This window comes from Drosophila novamexicana, unplaced genomic scaffold, assembly GCF_003285875.2.
Source record: "Drosophila novamexicana strain 15010-1031.04,08,12 unplaced genomic scaffold, DnovRS2.1 tig00000108-arrow-pilon, whole genome shotgun sequence".
In the NCBI taxonomy this organism is placed as follows: domain Eukaryota; kingdom Metazoa; phylum Arthropoda; class Insecta; order Diptera; family Drosophilidae; genus Drosophila; species Drosophila novamexicana.
Window position 1 is genome coordinate 5,429,820 of NW_020824772.1, and position 16,305 is coordinate 5,446,124.

A 16,305-nucleotide genomic window follows, 5' to 3' on the forward strand; every position below is an offset into this window, starting at 1 on the left:
AATTGAAATTTGAAATTGTATTCATCATTTTAATATATATATATATATCAATTAATTGTATAGTTTTGTTTATTAGTTTTTAGAATTTCTGTAGTAAGTGTTATGATAGAGTTTTGCGCATTGTTATAATAAAAACAGAAATTAGATTTTAGATTTTGTTTGTATATAAGTAGCTATAGCTCTTGCATCGATTGTTGCTGCAGTTGTTTGATGGGTTGGGTTGTATTGGGTTGGTTGGGCTCGCTTCTCAGTTGAAGTGGATGTGGTGGCGATTGCCCAGCACGCCGCTTGTACTACGAATAATAGATTGTATCTGTTGCTGCCAAAAGAACTGCTGCCGTAGTGCATAGCTGCTGTTGGCACTCAGTCAAGTTCAGTGAACCTGACCACGGGTCGGATTCTAGATGTTCGACTTGGAGAAGCTCACGCGCAAATGATTCGACTCGGACAGCTGATGGTTGTGCATTTTGATCAGTGCCAGCACAGCCTCCTCCACCGACGACAGTTGCAGCAGCGCCATTTTGCGGTCCTTACTGCAAATGCATACAAAGATAATTAGCTATATTCGCTGTAAATTGTAATCTATATATTCATTTACTCACGGGAAAAATTTGAATGCTTTAACCTCGAAATTGTTGGAGCTGAAGGCTTCTTTGATGTCATCCTCGGTACAGGATGAGCTGTAAGGAGCAAGAAGAAAAACGTTCGTACGCTAAATTAACACCTATCGATTTAAATTGGCATGCTGCGCGTCTATAGATATCGCATAAACACCACACCAAAACAGCAGGCACAAGCACAGAGGCACAGCTACAGTTACAGGCATTGCCATAAGCACATAAATTCAAACGGCAGGCACCTTGCCGCCTCATCCCCGCCATGGCACACAAAAAGCTGGCGGGGCGCTTTGTCATATTTGGCAGACAAAGCGACGCGGGACGTTTGCCTCTGACAATGGCTGCGACTGCGACTGCGGCTGTAGCTGTAGCTGGAGCTGTGAATGGGCCACCGGCCCGGGAGGTGGTGCTGCTCATAACGGTAATTGTAATTGCCCGCGTGGCGTTGCTGATGAGAAAACCAACTCCAGCTGTGCACGCGTTACGCAGGACGGCTTTAAACGCTAGACAACGAAATGCTCAACAATAGATACTCACGGAATGTTACTTAAATGCAGTGTCGCCGATGGCGGGTAGATGTTCTGATAGTTCTTGCTGCCGGGCTTTTTGAAACGGTGCAATGGATTCTGTGAGTAGTCACGTGTGAGGCCCGCGTCCGGCTGTCCCTCCTTGGGCAGTTGCACGGCCTGATGTTTGCTGGCCATGACACGTATTGGCTTGCCCCATAAACGTAATTTATCAAGGTGAGACATGGCTGCAAAAATAAAATAAAAAAATGGCAACAACAAAATAAAACACAATGTTAAAAACGTTAAAACGAATGGCAATGCAAGAATTTAGTGGGAAAGGTTGTGCCAAGAGCTTGTTCAGCTTGTGCGGGTGATAGAATATTTGTTCACGTTCCATGTTGTATAACATGTGTTTACACATGTGTCTGATGCAATTTACTATGTGTAGTATATATACATATACATATATATATATATATTTATATATACATACATGTTTGTAAATGTGTTGCGCTACAAGCCATAAAATTACCCAGAACCTCCTTGTGGAGTCAAAGTCAGCAATAAGTGCAAGCAAATATTTACATACTAAAATGTAACTGCAACTTTATCAATGTCGTCTGCCTTTGGTGATTTACAAGCAAATGACTCGCCATAAAATGCATTGCCCGCAAAAGTTTGCTCTTGTTCAGTTTTTTTTTTTCCAATTTTTTGTTTCCAGCCACCCCCAACGAGACGTCGTTTGTTTCTCATGGTCTCGATAGTCATAACACCTGCGGCTCAATTGCAAATAGACAACAGTTGTACAACATGCCAGTTAAACGAAATAAATACTGTTTCTATTTTCATATTCGTTTTCGATTACGATTACGATTTCAATTTCGATTACATTTTTATTCAATTTCTTGTGAAGTCATGCTGGGACTGGGTCTGGGACTGGGAGTCGGCATGCCTCAGCCCAGAACGTGTCCCTTTTTTTGCATTATTTTAATAAATTATATAACATTTTATCATTTTGCTCAGTTGTCACGGACATTGAGATGGGGGCCGTGGAGTGTGTGGGTGGAAAGTAGATGACATCGTGTTAGGTTGCTTATGTTTTATTGTAAAATAATATGCTTACTCAGCCGTTTATTGTTTGCCTAATGGATTAAATGATTTTACAAAAAAATACAAAATACGGCTTGAAAATATAATAAATTGTAAAATAAAGGCCAGTCGGCTGAAGGACAACGAGACGAAAGGCAAGCAACAGCGGCAGCAGTGACAAACGCTTCTGCCATTTTGCCACATGCGACGAGTATATATGTATGTTGTATGTAAGTGTATGTATGTATGTATGTATGTCTGTATGACAAACACTTGTAATAAAGATTAATGTGCAGCCGAGAGAGCCAGCGCTTTGCTCTGCTAGCCCAAAATGGTAGGACTAACTTTGCCTATCATCGCAGCGCCTTTCAAAATGTGCTGCAGCTGCGCTCGTGGCGGCGGCTCTCGTGGCTTTGGGCCTGGGGGCCCAACTCAAAAAGTAACTCAAAGTTTTAATTACCAGCCTGACCAGTAGCAGCAACAGCAACGGCAACAACAACAAATCATTATTAACTTACAAGACATTATCAAAAAAACAAAAAACAAAAACAAAATATTTATAAAAAGTGCACGTACAGCTGAGCACCGTATAAAACCATTGAATCCCGAAAAATATGAGTCAGTAAAGTTTGCCCAAAGACCCCAAAATGACTTGTAGATGTGGCTGACAGGATTTGTGAGTGCATTAACCCATTTCAGTCGTTTAAGCCAACAACACGGCAATATAATTAAAGTAATGTTAACGTCGTGTCAATTTTGACCTAACATCAATTTAACCTGGCTCAGGTGAGATTGATTAATCTCAGGAAAACCTGACTAACCGAAGTCGGTTGGCAATAGCTGAGATATTTGTTATCGGTTTATGGTACAAAGTACTATCTAAAGTCAGTTCATAAAAAAGTTTGCGGTGCTTGAACACTGCATAATTAATTTGGAGCACATAAAGATGGACGCCAATTCATTCAACGAGTCACTTAACGCAAAAGTTTGTCAAAACGCTTCACACAAGTTTCACTTGGCGTATGCGTAATTCCTACCGTGTGTGTCAGCATGCTAGTGTGTGTGTGGCTGTTGCTGCTGCAAAAATATTTGTTTGTTTTTATTGTAAATGCTTTTATGCGTACACTGCTGTTCATGCAAAATATTTTGTAGTAATTTGTGTAGCAAAAATTTATTTACGCAAAATTCCCCAGATAACAACTATAACAGGAGAGGGAGAAGGTGGAGCAAGCTGGACAGCCACAGTGGGCTGTGCAGCTGTGCGTGTGCCTATAAATTTATATGAGAGTTCTGTCTATAGTTTGTAATAAGTTTCGCAAAAACTTAATCCCGGCACGGCAGCCAACAAATGGCGCGCGTCCGGCCATTTGCACAATGTCGACATCGTCGCCAACGCCAACGCCAACTCCTGGCCGAATGGGACATTATAATATTTCCCACACACACACCCACATACACACACACAACTCAAGCTGCTTCAATGGAGTGGACTATCGAGTGCCCACCCAGTGCTTATTGTTTTTTCATTGTAGGTGTTTGTGTTTTTGTCTATTTGTGCTTTGGCTTTGCCTCTTGATTGCTGTCGCACTTTATTTGGACCGAGTTGGGGCTCGGTCTGTCCGGTTGTCTGGTTGTCCGACTCGCAGGCGCTTCGTTCTCTTGACTTCATTTACACAGACAAAAAAGTTATTTTCGCCTTTACGCTGTAATTCGTATGCTGAGTGTGCAATTGTAGCCGTATTTTGTGCGCAACAACAAACACCATACTGTCCTCCTCTGGAGAGACACTTTTATATGCATGGGTGTGGGCTGGATTGGTTGGCAGGGGGTTATGGGCTGCCAGGACATCTGCTGCCTGGGCAATAGACTGGGTTGGCCCAGGGTCGGTAATCGTCTTTGTTCTGGCAGAGTTGCGAGAGTTTTGGGCAAAGTAACGAATGAATTTGTTAATATTTTATGAGTGCATAAGTGCGCACTCAACGACCAACAGCCAGACGCCCAAAACAACCAACACACTTACACGGCGGCTAGTGCGACGTTACCTGAACAAACGGATGGACGGCCGAACGGGCGGACTGGCAGACGGACGGATGCCAGGAGAGAGGCCGGCGGTACTCAGCCGGAAGTGTTTGCCATTTGGCAGCCCTCGCGGCACATTAGTAGTCTGTATGTTGACGCAGGGCCATTAATATTTCCACATGCCAGCAGCAATTGGGTGGATGTGTATGTGTTTATGTGTGTACAATAATTTGCTTGTCGAATAGCATTGGTTTTGTTGCCACAAATAAAGCGAGCCATTTTGTTTGCGAATCTAAAATAGTTACATCAGCTACACAACATGCTGCGGTTTGCCTTTTGTCAACTCACTAACAAATATAATTAAAAGTGCGTATACGGGAGGTTGGCTGGCATCGGATTCGGAGACATTAGCAAACTATATAATTTGATGTATTTTCAAATATGCAACGGATTAGCCAAGCAAATTGAAAAATAATTAAATCAGAACCAAACAGAGAAAGCAAATAGAGCGAAAGCAGCAATAGCTCGCATTACTTAAGCATAAATCAGCACAAAGTTGGAATGCTTTTGAGCTCAAATATGCAGCTGCATAAACAAAACAAAATCGAAAACAAAAAAAAAGAACACCAAATAGCAACATGTTTGCATAATGATAATTGCAAAAGTTAATTGAGTGCAGCACAAAGCATATTTTTAACGGATCATCAAAGGCAATGGCCAATGATTGTTTTTGCTGCTGGTTGACATATTTCTCTTCTTTTTATTTGGTTTTTAAATTGAAATCGATAAAAAAAAATAGTGGAGGAGGAGCAAAAAGATGACATTTTTTGTCGTGCATATATATTAATGTTGGCCAGCTGCCATTCGCGCAATTTGCTGACAATTTCCGCTACAATGCTTAACGCTGTTGCTGCTGTTAATGTGCACGGCATTTATTTCACTAATTAAATTTATTTAAACTTTATTAATAACAACGACTGCTGTATGTGATGCTGCGGGCACAACGAGCAAAAAAAGGGGGAAAAAAAACAACCAAAAACAATTGGAAATTATATACACATATTTATAGGCATATGGAATATGTGAAAAATTATTTGTTAAGCATTTAAGCGTCAGCAGCTTAAGTATTTTTGTGTAATTATTGCATATTTATATGTATGTTGCATGCCCCAAAGCGGCTTAAAGTAAGTAAAAGGCACAACTGCAAGCAGCAAGGAACAACGCTGCGTATGCGCAATGCTCGCTTGCAATTACAATGCTTAACGACTGCTCGTTGTCATTTCCAATTTTCAATTTAATGCCCAGCGGCGGCACAACTTTGACTGCTTTTGAGTTATTTTTGAGATGAACAAAAGCCCCCTATACCTTGACCAGCCACCCGGCCGTCTTCCTGGCCTTGCTGACGTATTAAATGGAATAAAACCAAATTGAAATTGAAAAGGTGTCGCTGCCAACGCTGCTTGTTTTTCCTGCTGTTTTTTATTTAATACCTCGAACCCATTGAAAATGGGTAGAAAGGGTATTATGTTTTTGTGCAAATGTATGTAACAGGAAGAATAGAGCATCTTCGAACGCGTAAAGCAAATATATTCGTGATCAGGACGACGAGCTGAGTCAATCTAGCGAACAAGTCGATCTCGTTGAAACGTAGTTCTTTCAAGATTAACTCGATATATACACATTAGGAATATTTCAGGTTTTAGTTAGTTTTAGATAGTTTAAGGCAAATGCAAGAACAAGTAAATCGATTACTTAAAGCGCGCAGAAAGCGTTCTGCTTCAATATGTTTGTTTTGGTGAATGTGTATCTAGAAGATAGAATGTAAAATGCTTGTAAGACCAGCTTGTGATTGGGTTCACGGTATTTCCTAGTCGGACTCTCCCGACTAGAATACTCTTGTCTTTTTTCTTGTGTACGTAATAAAGTGGAATTTGGCACGTCGGTTGACTGCTCTTAACGCCTCGCAATGCGCGGCGATTTTCATTTCGTTTAATGCGCACACTAACAGCCAAAGGGAATGCGGTGTATGGAGCATAAGAGATGGGGGCTGCGGCAACCTGACAATGGCAAAGTGCACACAAATAAATGCAATAAAATGATTGGCATGCCTGCTGAGCGAGCATGGGTCAGCCTTTTGCTGCCCCCAGTGACGCCCAGAGGCAGCAGCAGCAGGACACGTGGGGCAGAAAAGCAGCCAGACCAGGTATTGGACAGACGCTGGTAATAAAGCGCTTATAAAATTTCATTTATGCGCACGGCCAGCCAACCGAACCGCTCGGCTCACCTAGCGTCGCTGTAGCTATACTCTACTCAACTGTGCATATCTGTCCATTTCCCCATCTCTTTCGCTTTAACAATTTTTATTATTAATACATTTTGTTTGCTGCATTTGCAGCTGCAACAGCAACAAGAACAGTGGGCAACAATGGATGCCAAAGGTATGCAATGTTTGGAATTTCATGTTGCTGGAATTTCTCATTTTAAACCAGCTGCAAATTGCAGTTGCTGTTGCTCGCATTTCATTTATCCATTTTTTTATACCCTGTTTATATATATGGTTACATAGATGAGCATATATAGGCATATATAATATAGCGCCCTAAAATTGATATATTCTTATATTCTAAAGCGAGGCAGTTAATATTATATTTTATATTATCATTTACATTTTCCAGTTAACACGCATTTCTATCTCCCAGGCGAAATAATTTCCTATGTTCTTTTAACCGGTGAGAAAACGCTACAATAGCTCATTACGCCGGTGATTTGTGATGCATCAAATGTTGACAAATTTATATTTTTATATATATGAACGAATGTGCTACTTAAAAACTGTTTTCAGGGTATCCCCCTGTCTATCACTCTCAACTAGAGCGGCCAGTTTTATTTTCTTCTTTTTTTTTTTTTTTGGATCTGATGCGCCTTTCAACGCCGCAACGAGCGCAGATTTTTCATTACTTTTGGGGTGGCCTGTAGGGGGGGACGAGGGCAAGGCTGTAGGTTTCGGCATGTTTGACTTACCCAAATAAGCTTGCTGTGGCTCTGCCATTTGTATGAGTGCCGAGTCCTTTTTGTTGTACAAAATCTTTACACGTTGCACATCGCCGTATACACCTGTGAATTGCGAAATGGTTGGTATTATTAATATGGATTTCATTTTATTGCAATGCCGTTAAGAGTACGCATATAACAGTACAAAAGTTAGGTGAACTTAATAAAGTAACCCACTATTTGCTATCCTAACACACACATTGTAGCTGCTGTTGTGAAACTAATGAATATAGCCCAAATATTTAGTCCATGCCATAGGCAGCTGTATATACCCCACCTACCCAGCCAACGAATCTACTCTTACGATGCAATCTACAAAGTAGAGCGCGGCCATAAGACGCGACTTAAGCGCCGCTCAATTCAAATGGCGGGCCTGGAAAATTCGGACAGCTGCGAGGGTTTTATGCACCGCGCAAATGTTGCTGCCGTCAAAGGACGAAACTTTTTCACACCACCAAAAAGCCATAACGTGTACGAAGATGGTTTCCCAGCCGCTTCTCCATTACCCCAGCCGTGGTTGCCGTCTTCCAGGTGCAGCTGATGCTGCTTGGTATTATTGTCGGGACGGAGCCGTTAGTATCATGTACGAAACTCATAACTAGCTCAATAAGTTTTCTCAGCTATTTTTTACGACCGACTCCAGGCTATGGCTTCGGCAACGCCATCTTCTCAATCCGCAGCTTCAGCTCCAGCTCCAGCTCCAGTTCAGCACTGGCTCCAGCTTGACTCCGTATCCGGCTGCATGCTTTTTAAGGCTGCGCCACGCGGCTGATTTTACAGCTGTCAGACAAGGTGTGAGTGTGACGTTGGCGTTAGCGTTGGCGTTGGGGAGTTGCAGTTGGGGAGTTGGCAAGTTTCGTTGCTGGTCGCGTTATTGAATTGTATTTTATGACTTTACTTACGCGGCGGCGCCGCAAAGTATCCAATATGCATTGGGTCCAGTTGCTCTGGCGCCATATTGTGCCGTCAAACTTTAAGATACTTTAAGTGCAGAACAAGAGCAATTGCTAGTGATTTCTTTAGCCTGGCCAATGGACTTTGCTTTGACAGCTGTCCGGAGCGGAGGTGAAAATAAGCTCGCCCTATGTCCCTCTTGTCCAGCAGTCCGTGTGTAGCCAATCAGCGGCAAATTTGCAGCAGGGCGCAAATTGCCATCAAGCATAAAAATAGTAGTTGGTAGCTAAAAGGTCGCAACCGCGCCCCACGTCCTCGATCTCCCCTCAGCAACGCCCAATGCAAACAATGTAAAGTGCAGGCACCCTCGGTTGCCCAAGACAACAAATCGAATAATGCGAAAAGTAAATTTTCAACTAGCCCTCCCAAAAAATAAAAAAATAAAACTAAAAGCAGAAAACGAAAAAAACCCAATGCCCAGTGGCAGTAAAATGGAGAGAGCTGAGGAGCAGCGATGGGGAGCGCTAACAAGTTACAAAAGTAGCAATAGAAATGCAGGTAGTAAATAGTGCGGGAACGGCGCATAGTTCAACAGTTGGCAGTAAATCCATTTTATACAGTCGACTGGCTGCTCGACTAGCTGACTGCACAGCACAAGCCAGGAAAGTACTGCGAACTGAAACTTGACTTATGCCAAACACCGAAAAATTTCGTTTGCTTCAAATTGGCTTGCCGTAGCAACAATTGCAGCAATAAAGCAAGCCAAGCGAGCCAACTTAGCCAGGCAAACATCGTACGTATCTGCCAGGCATCGGCTGTGGAGCATATTGAATGCCAGTCTTCTGGCTAGCATTGCACCAGCATTAGAAGTACCAGCGGCAGCAGCAGCAGCAGCAGCAGCAGCATCGCAGTTTGACGTCCAACGGGGCGTGTGAGCAACTGCTGCTGCTGCTGCGGCTCCGCCAGCCGGATGCCATGCAAACTGACTACAGGCAGACCGCCTCCAGCTAGTGAGCCAGTCTGGCAGCCAGACTTTATAATAATTTATTATCGCAAAAAGATTTAGCCATATTTGTACAGCCATGCGGCTGACTTTGAATATGTTTGCATACTTTCTGGCGTTCGCGCTGATTCCCCGGCGGCCCATTAGTCGTCCGTTTGAGCGTATATTTTAGATGAAAAAATATCGCAGTTGTCCGACGTTAAATGCAAATTTTCTTGTGGCTTGTGGTTCCCATGAAATAAGCTTCGTGAAAACTTCAAATGGCTAAGTGAATGTGCTGTGATCAATGCTGAACTTGTTGAGTTAATACATAATACATTCTGCGCCTCAACTCTGCAATACTAAATTGATGAAATGTTTAGGAATAGGATTTAACAAGCAAGCTCTGTAAATTGTTCATTTTATTTGAAAGCCATAGCCAATTCGCAGGAAAACACGCTTAGGTACCCAATTCTATGGCATGCTTTTTAGTTAAACGGAACTTGTTAAATTATGATAAATTTTCGTTGAAATTATTCGCAAATATTTTTCCCTTTTTCCGGTCACAGCATTTTATCAAATCGCTTCGCAACCCCTGGCCTGCTTGCCAACCTTCCTGACTGCCATTCTACATGTAGCATATATAAAATTTTATGAAATTTTTTCAGAGCCCGGCAAAAATCACGCACGCAGCTCCCAGCGAGCTCATAAAAATTCAATTAAACACGTTTTCACAATATTTTCGGCAGTGATATAAATTTTTAGCACGCCATTACAATTACATAAGCTGATTACCAATACACACACGCACTCACCCACAGAAGCACACACGGGCATAGGTTTTACTAGACGATTTGCAGACTGATTAAGTTTTTATTGTATATGCAAAAAGAGGGTCAAAAGGCTGTGAATGGCCCAAAAAGTAGGCAACCGTTTTGTTGCCAGCAATAGGCTCTATTAGCACGGCTGACAGACCAACTGGCATATGGCATGCGGTATGCGGCATTTGGCATGTGGCAGGCGGCATGTGTCAAGTGTCTAAAGACCGTATCATAGACATCGTAGCATTGAGCAGGGCAGCCAGCCATCGGGTCGCTCGATTGAAACGTTCGGGGCTGGCCAACAACAAAGCGCTGTCAAAACTAATAAAATGTCTCCTTTAGAAAGGGTTGGCCCCGAACGTGGGCCTTTTTTTCAATTGGGCTTGATCAATCTAAACGTTAGCGTTTGAAGTGCGCTGTTTGCGGCGGGCGTTGCAACCTTTACGCTTGCTTCTTTTATTATTTGATATGCAAACAGCTTTTAGCCAAGAGCAGCAGTACCAATAGAAATAGCAACAACAAACATTGCCAGAGAGCCATGATTGAAGTGCTAAATTTGCCACCTAAACGTGGCCGTCAGACATTGGCGTTCGCGTTATGTGTGGAAATTGTGGTTACGTGTCCCAGCTCATTGGTGCCATTAACATAACAAAAGGCGCTATGCGTATATTAAGCACTTGTGTGTGCGTGTGTGTTTTTGTGTGTGTGTGTGTGTGTGGCTAGTCGCCTGCTTGTTTGTTGTACAACTTGCCTCAAGTGTCACTCGTGGCCAGGGGTCGTGTGCGTTGCGTTCAGCTACTTGGAAATTCAAAAGTTATTACATAAAATTTTAGCGCTGCCATTTAGCTGATTGCTTGCTTAGACTGCTGTCATGTCGCTGGCGAGTTTATCTAAATCTATTGGCACGCCATTTCAAGTCATGTCCTGGCCCCCGGTGATGGTAAGCAGTAAGACTCTTTAGAGCGTTCAGCTTATCGACGTCTCGCTTGCTGTGTGCAACAGGGCGTATGATACCGTACATCTAACAATTTTCTGCTCTACGCTTCACTAGATACGACTCGCTCCTGGTCCGCTTGGCGTTAAATCAGCAATCGAAGCTTTATTAGCACTGCAGGCAGCTGCCAACTGCCATCTGGTAGCTGCCAAAAGAAAGGCAAATGCTGCCAGTTCCTGGTTGCAGTCAGTCTTAACTGTGGCTAACGAGCTGCTGATAGGATTTACTGTGGCTCAGTTTCTATAAGCTGCCCTTTGTTGTGCGCTCTGTGCGGTTATGCGGCTAGACTATGTTTATGTGTATTTGAATAGCTCTAACTATCAGAACAACAACATCAACAAGCAATAATCATTTTTAAACAATTAATGCGTTTGACAAATTTTTGTTTACTTTATCAACGATAAAGCCCGAATTGCTGGCAGAATACAATGCAATTTGTAAATAAATACCACACAAATGAAAACATTTACGTATGAATACATTTACGTACGTATGTGAGTCTAAGTGTATTCGCTTGTATTTAAAGACAAGCAGCTTGCACCACAGGCAGCCCTTAATGCCACCCACATGCTGCATACGTTCTGGACCTTTCGCTCTGTGGTTGCGTTTGTTTGGCAAAAGTTTATATTTGGGTATTTAAACTCAAATTAAATGCATTTGCATGCAAACAAAGCGGCGCACAGAAACAAAACAGACAGATTCACACAATACACACACACACATGGCAGACACAACACACATGCCTCTGTGGGTAAATAAGCCGCAAAAACAAACCGTTTTGTGTCATCAGAGACAAAGGCGGCAACAGACTTAACATTGTTGTGCGTGTGTGAGTGTGTGAGTATGTGGTTGCCAAGTTTTGTGCTGTTGCAGCACAAAAATGCGATACGGCCAGTAGAGGGCAGCAGCGGCATTTTGTGTTGTGGCAACAAATCCATTATGCTGCAATTATGCGCTACACTTGGCAGCAACAACAACGAACTGTTGCTAACATATTGTGCTGCAGGCACTCGTAGCAATCGAAGTATTTTGGTTATTAAATAAAACAAACAGATAAAGGGATAGGATACAGGCAGTGAAAACAAGTTAAATGCAGCGTATGCGAAAAGTCAAGTCCAATTGCTATAAAATAGTAAAACAACACATATACACACAATGAAACAAAACGTCCTCGGCCAGGGGAAGTTGTAGCTGCAATTCAAACAGCAAACCCCATTAACTTTACAAAGTTAGTTAAATTCATTTGGCAAACAGACATGCCACACATGGCGTACGGTAGACGACAAAAAGGCAGCAAGGAGACAATAACCCAACTTAAAAACCCACCAACCCACCGCCCAACCACTCAGCCATCCAAAACAACTAGCTCCGAAAAGTCACAAGTAAATTTTATTTCAATTGTAAAGCCAGCAAAAACTGTGAGTGTATAAAATGCACTCACATACACATATGCATACAGAGGGTAAATTGGGGAGGAAGGGAGACCACACACACATGGTGGCAACAAGAGCAACGGCAACAGAAACAGCAACAGCAACAGCAACAGCAACAAGCGCAATGATAACTAAATAAATGGACATTTTTATAGCTATGCACTTCCGCACTCAATCTTTTGTTGTGCGAGCGCGTGTGTGTGCGTGTGTGTGGCAGGATGAGCGCCATGTTAAAGCATGTGTCCTGTATATATATATATGCATTTGAGCCGAGCTGAGAGCGAGCCGCTTACAATGGGCGAACATTGGGGCAGAGGTGGCACAGAGTGAAGCGCACTTAATTCATGTAATTTTACATGCACACGAGCATGTCGCAGACAACGGCAACCAAGGAGCAACAGGATGCCGTGCAAGTGTGTGTCTGAGTGCGGTTTCACTTGTTGCCCGTTTGCCACAGAATGTTTTTTTAATACGTACGAGCGTGCGTGTGTAGGAGCGTGCGAGCTTGTGTGTGTGTGGTTAGTGTAGATTTATGCAAGTGCATATATTTTCATTTTCATTGTTTTACAATTTGTAAGCACAACTTATGACAGGATAACTGCCAGTGGCAGCCTCTGCATATGCAACTGTTGCTATCTCTTGCGCTTTCCATCTCTATCATACGCTTTACCTCTGGCTGCTTGTGTGTGTGTGTGTGTGTGTGTGTATATGTGTGGTCGAGTATCTAAAGATTACGTTGCGATTTTTACGCAGTGGCAAAACTATTTCAATTTCAAGCTGATGGATTCGCTGCCCCTGGCAAAAAGCTATTAGAAAGCCATTTGTAGTAGTTGCCATTGCTGCCCCGTGCATTTCAATACAATAAATATATATATATATATATGAATTTACTATTTAAACCAGAGGAAATGCACCTCAGCATTTAGATGTTGTTATTTAATGCGAATTTCCGTTGTCATGGCTGCAACTGCTGCCACCTCTGGCTATGACATTTTTATGCACTGGGCTTATGGCTTTATTATGCTCACGCTTTGCATTGTAAAAAAGATTCTTTTACCTTGTTTTGATTAGCTTTATAAGCACTCAAGGACCCTAAAGAACTGTAGATTTAGTAAAAGCTAAAAACACAGGATTTGAAGGAAAACATGTGATACAGCAGTTCGAAGTGAGTCTGTTTCAAATAATTGACTTAAAGGTTTTGTTTTTTTTTTTTCAACGAATTAAATTTAAAATAATTATAAAATCTTAAGTCAAAATGCCAACCATTTTTCCATAGTGATTCAATATAAAATGCAAAATACCAATTGCAAATCAAAAATAATTTAAAGTATTTTACAATAACAAGGCACTTATAAATTAAAAGTTTCAACTTATTTTATTTTTATTATTTTTCATTTGCAATAGGTATTTTAAAAATGCACTTCAGAGTAGATACCAACAAAAAAACATTTTTAATGTTGTTTGGACCGGTGTGGAACGTTGCCTAATACGTAGGTTAATATCCGATCAATGTTCTTGTATTGGCAATTTGTTTTTAAAAACTTGATTTAATATTTAAAACATTTTATTAGTCGTTTTGTTGTGTTCGTCGTTTTCAATGTTCATTGCCATTGTTTTGTGTCTTCCATTTTACCCATGCTATTCTGCCCCCGTATGTATAAATAATTCATGGCACTTTTCCTGATTGCACGTAAATGGCGTAAATTTCAAACGGAAGTACGCCAACGAGTTGCGCTAAGGGATGCAAGCAGGGGTGGAGGGGCTGATGCTGAGTTAGAGCTAGAGCTAGAGCTAGGAGTGGAGAGAGCAGCTACAATGTGTGGGTCGCAGTCAGTAGTTGACTTTTTGGCAGCTGTTTTAACTTTCCTACGTTTTCTAAATTCAATGAATAAACAAGTGTACGACTAATAAAGTGGTCAAGAATTACGTTTGTGGTAAAGAGCTAAGACAGTGGCCCAGCCAGGGGCAAGGCAAGGCAAAAGATAAGGGGGCAGTGTGGAAGAAGCGAGAAGATCAAATAAAGATTGGATGCAATTTAGATATTTGCCTTGCATATTGCTAAGCTGAGCCACTGACTGTGGTTGCTCAAATTAACAATTTATATATACTTTAGAAATATATTTGGCATATATATATAGTATGTAAGATATGTATTTTGTATTTGGTTTTTGTTTTGTGCAGACGTACCAAAGAGGGTAAATAGAGCATCAGGCGTGACCATCTACAGAGAAAAAGAGAAATAGAAGTTTGTTGTCAGTTAGCGAGAGTTTTGTTTGTAGATGTATGTAAAAATGATATAAATCATAAATAATAAACAGCAAAAAATTATACAAAACGTATAGCATGTATATAATTAATTAATCTGCATTTATTTTAATTTTACTTTAAGTAAATAAAATATAAAATTAAAAACTAGGATACGTGTGTACTCGCTTATCATAATTTACCACAGAAGATTGAATAAATTTGGAAAAAACTAAAATTTTAATGAAAATATATTAATATAAATTGTATGCGGCTTTTGTGAAAATATTCATAGACGAAATGCAAACTAATTAGAGGTCATGTACGAGTACTTTTGCAATTTGTGAGTAAATAGGAAGTATGGGGAGCATGTAGGCATATGTGGATATATACATATATTCAATTGTGGGCCGCTATTTAGTCATGGTTTTGTTGTATTTAAGAGATTTGAAAATTAAGCACTTACCTCCTCATTTAAATTCGAAACGAGTAAAACATTTGAGTAACCGCGCATGGCGGGCGCAGTTGTTTGCAGGGCGCCGCTGTTGGCCAGCGAGAAGGCGGCCAAATTGGGCAGGGCGTTGCTGTAGCCGCCGGTGAGTGGTGCGCCCAGGCCCAAGGCGAAAGGTGGCAGCACGCCGGGTGCTCCTAAGCCGTTGACTGAAAAATGTTCAGAGAGAGAGAGAGAGAGAGATAGTAATAAGAGTAATAAGGTTGCTGTTGCACAGTTGCATGCGGCTTAAATATTAGACGAATCGATAGCAAGTGTCAAAGGCAAAAAGTCTAAAATCAAAGCGTTCTATGTGTGTATGGATGTGTGTGTGTGTGTGTGCGTGTGTACGTGCGTGCGTGTGTGTGAGCAGGCGTTACTAGCACAGAAAATAAAATGATAATAGAGGGAAATTGTTCTGTTTGTGTTACCTATTTTATCACCTGTTAGTGAGGGCCGCTGGCGGGCAGCAATCAACAGCAGATCATTTGTATTCATGAGGCCGCCGGCAGTGGGCATGAGATCGACGCCCGGCTCGCCCGGTGGCAGCGCCGGATTCGTAAAGTCACGTGACTTATCATTATTGTACTTGACATTCAAGGCGGTCAATTTGCTGTTGTCAATGCGCAAAGTGCAGCAACCGTTGTAGATATTCTGGCCATCCAATATAGACTTGGCCTGCTGTGCAGAGTGGGCATCCGGATACTGGATGAGCGCCTGTTAAAGAAGAGAAAGACGTACATTAAATATTATGCATTGATTTAAAAGGTATTGTGCTTTACCCACCTGGAATGAATTGTTCTTGGTGAAGGTAACTATCTTTAGCACCTTGCCAAAGCGTTGGAATATCTGATGCAATATGTCCAACGAAACTGGATACATCAGAGTCTCGACAATTACGCGCAGCACGGTATTGGGTCCACCGGCTGCATTGGTATTGTTGCCGGCCGCCGAGGCGTTTACAGCGCTCGTGTTGTTTTGTAAGATGGCCACAGTGCTGCAGTTGCTGTCGCCCGAGCTGTTTGCATTGTTACTGGTCACATTGGCCACGGCGCATAGCGGCAAGGGTGATCCACCGGCAGGCGATTGAATGCGATAGTCGCTCTGCACCGCCGACGAGTTCTGCTGAAACAAGTGAAGGGAAGGTTGAGAGAATTGTTAA

The 16,305-nt window shown here is 42.0% G+C and overlaps 1 protein-coding gene across 9 annotated transcripts in view; it reads right to left on the minus strand.

The window, feature by feature from the left end:
- Positions 1–324: 324 nt before the first annotated feature.
- Positions 325–16,305, minus strand: part of LOC115771628 (polypyrimidine tract-binding protein 1) — a 159,793-nt gene continuing 143,812 nt past the window's right edge. For 5 of the 9 annotated variants that reach the window (XM_030717419.1, XM_030717415.1, XM_030717413.1 and 2 more), the window contains 8 exons: positions 15,930–16,268; positions 15,575–15,860; positions 15,120–15,313; positions 14,597–14,630; positions 7,256–7,348; positions 1,155–1,371; positions 603–680; positions 325–533 (listed from right to left, as the gene is read on the minus strand). In XM_030717419.1, the coding sequence (XP_030573279.1) occupies positions 401–533; positions 603–680; positions 1,155–1,371; positions 7,256–7,348; positions 14,597–14,630; positions 15,120–15,313; positions 15,575–15,860; positions 15,930–16,268 (1,374 nt within the window). In that variant the 3' untranslated portion in view covers positions 325–400. The remainder of the gene's footprint in view (positions 534–602; positions 681–1,154; positions 1,372–7,255; positions 7,349–14,596; positions 14,631–15,119; positions 15,314–15,574; positions 15,861–15,929; positions 16,269–16,305) is intronic. The other 4 variants (XM_030717416.1, XM_030717412.1, XM_030717417.1 and 1 more) reach the window with 3 other exon arrangements.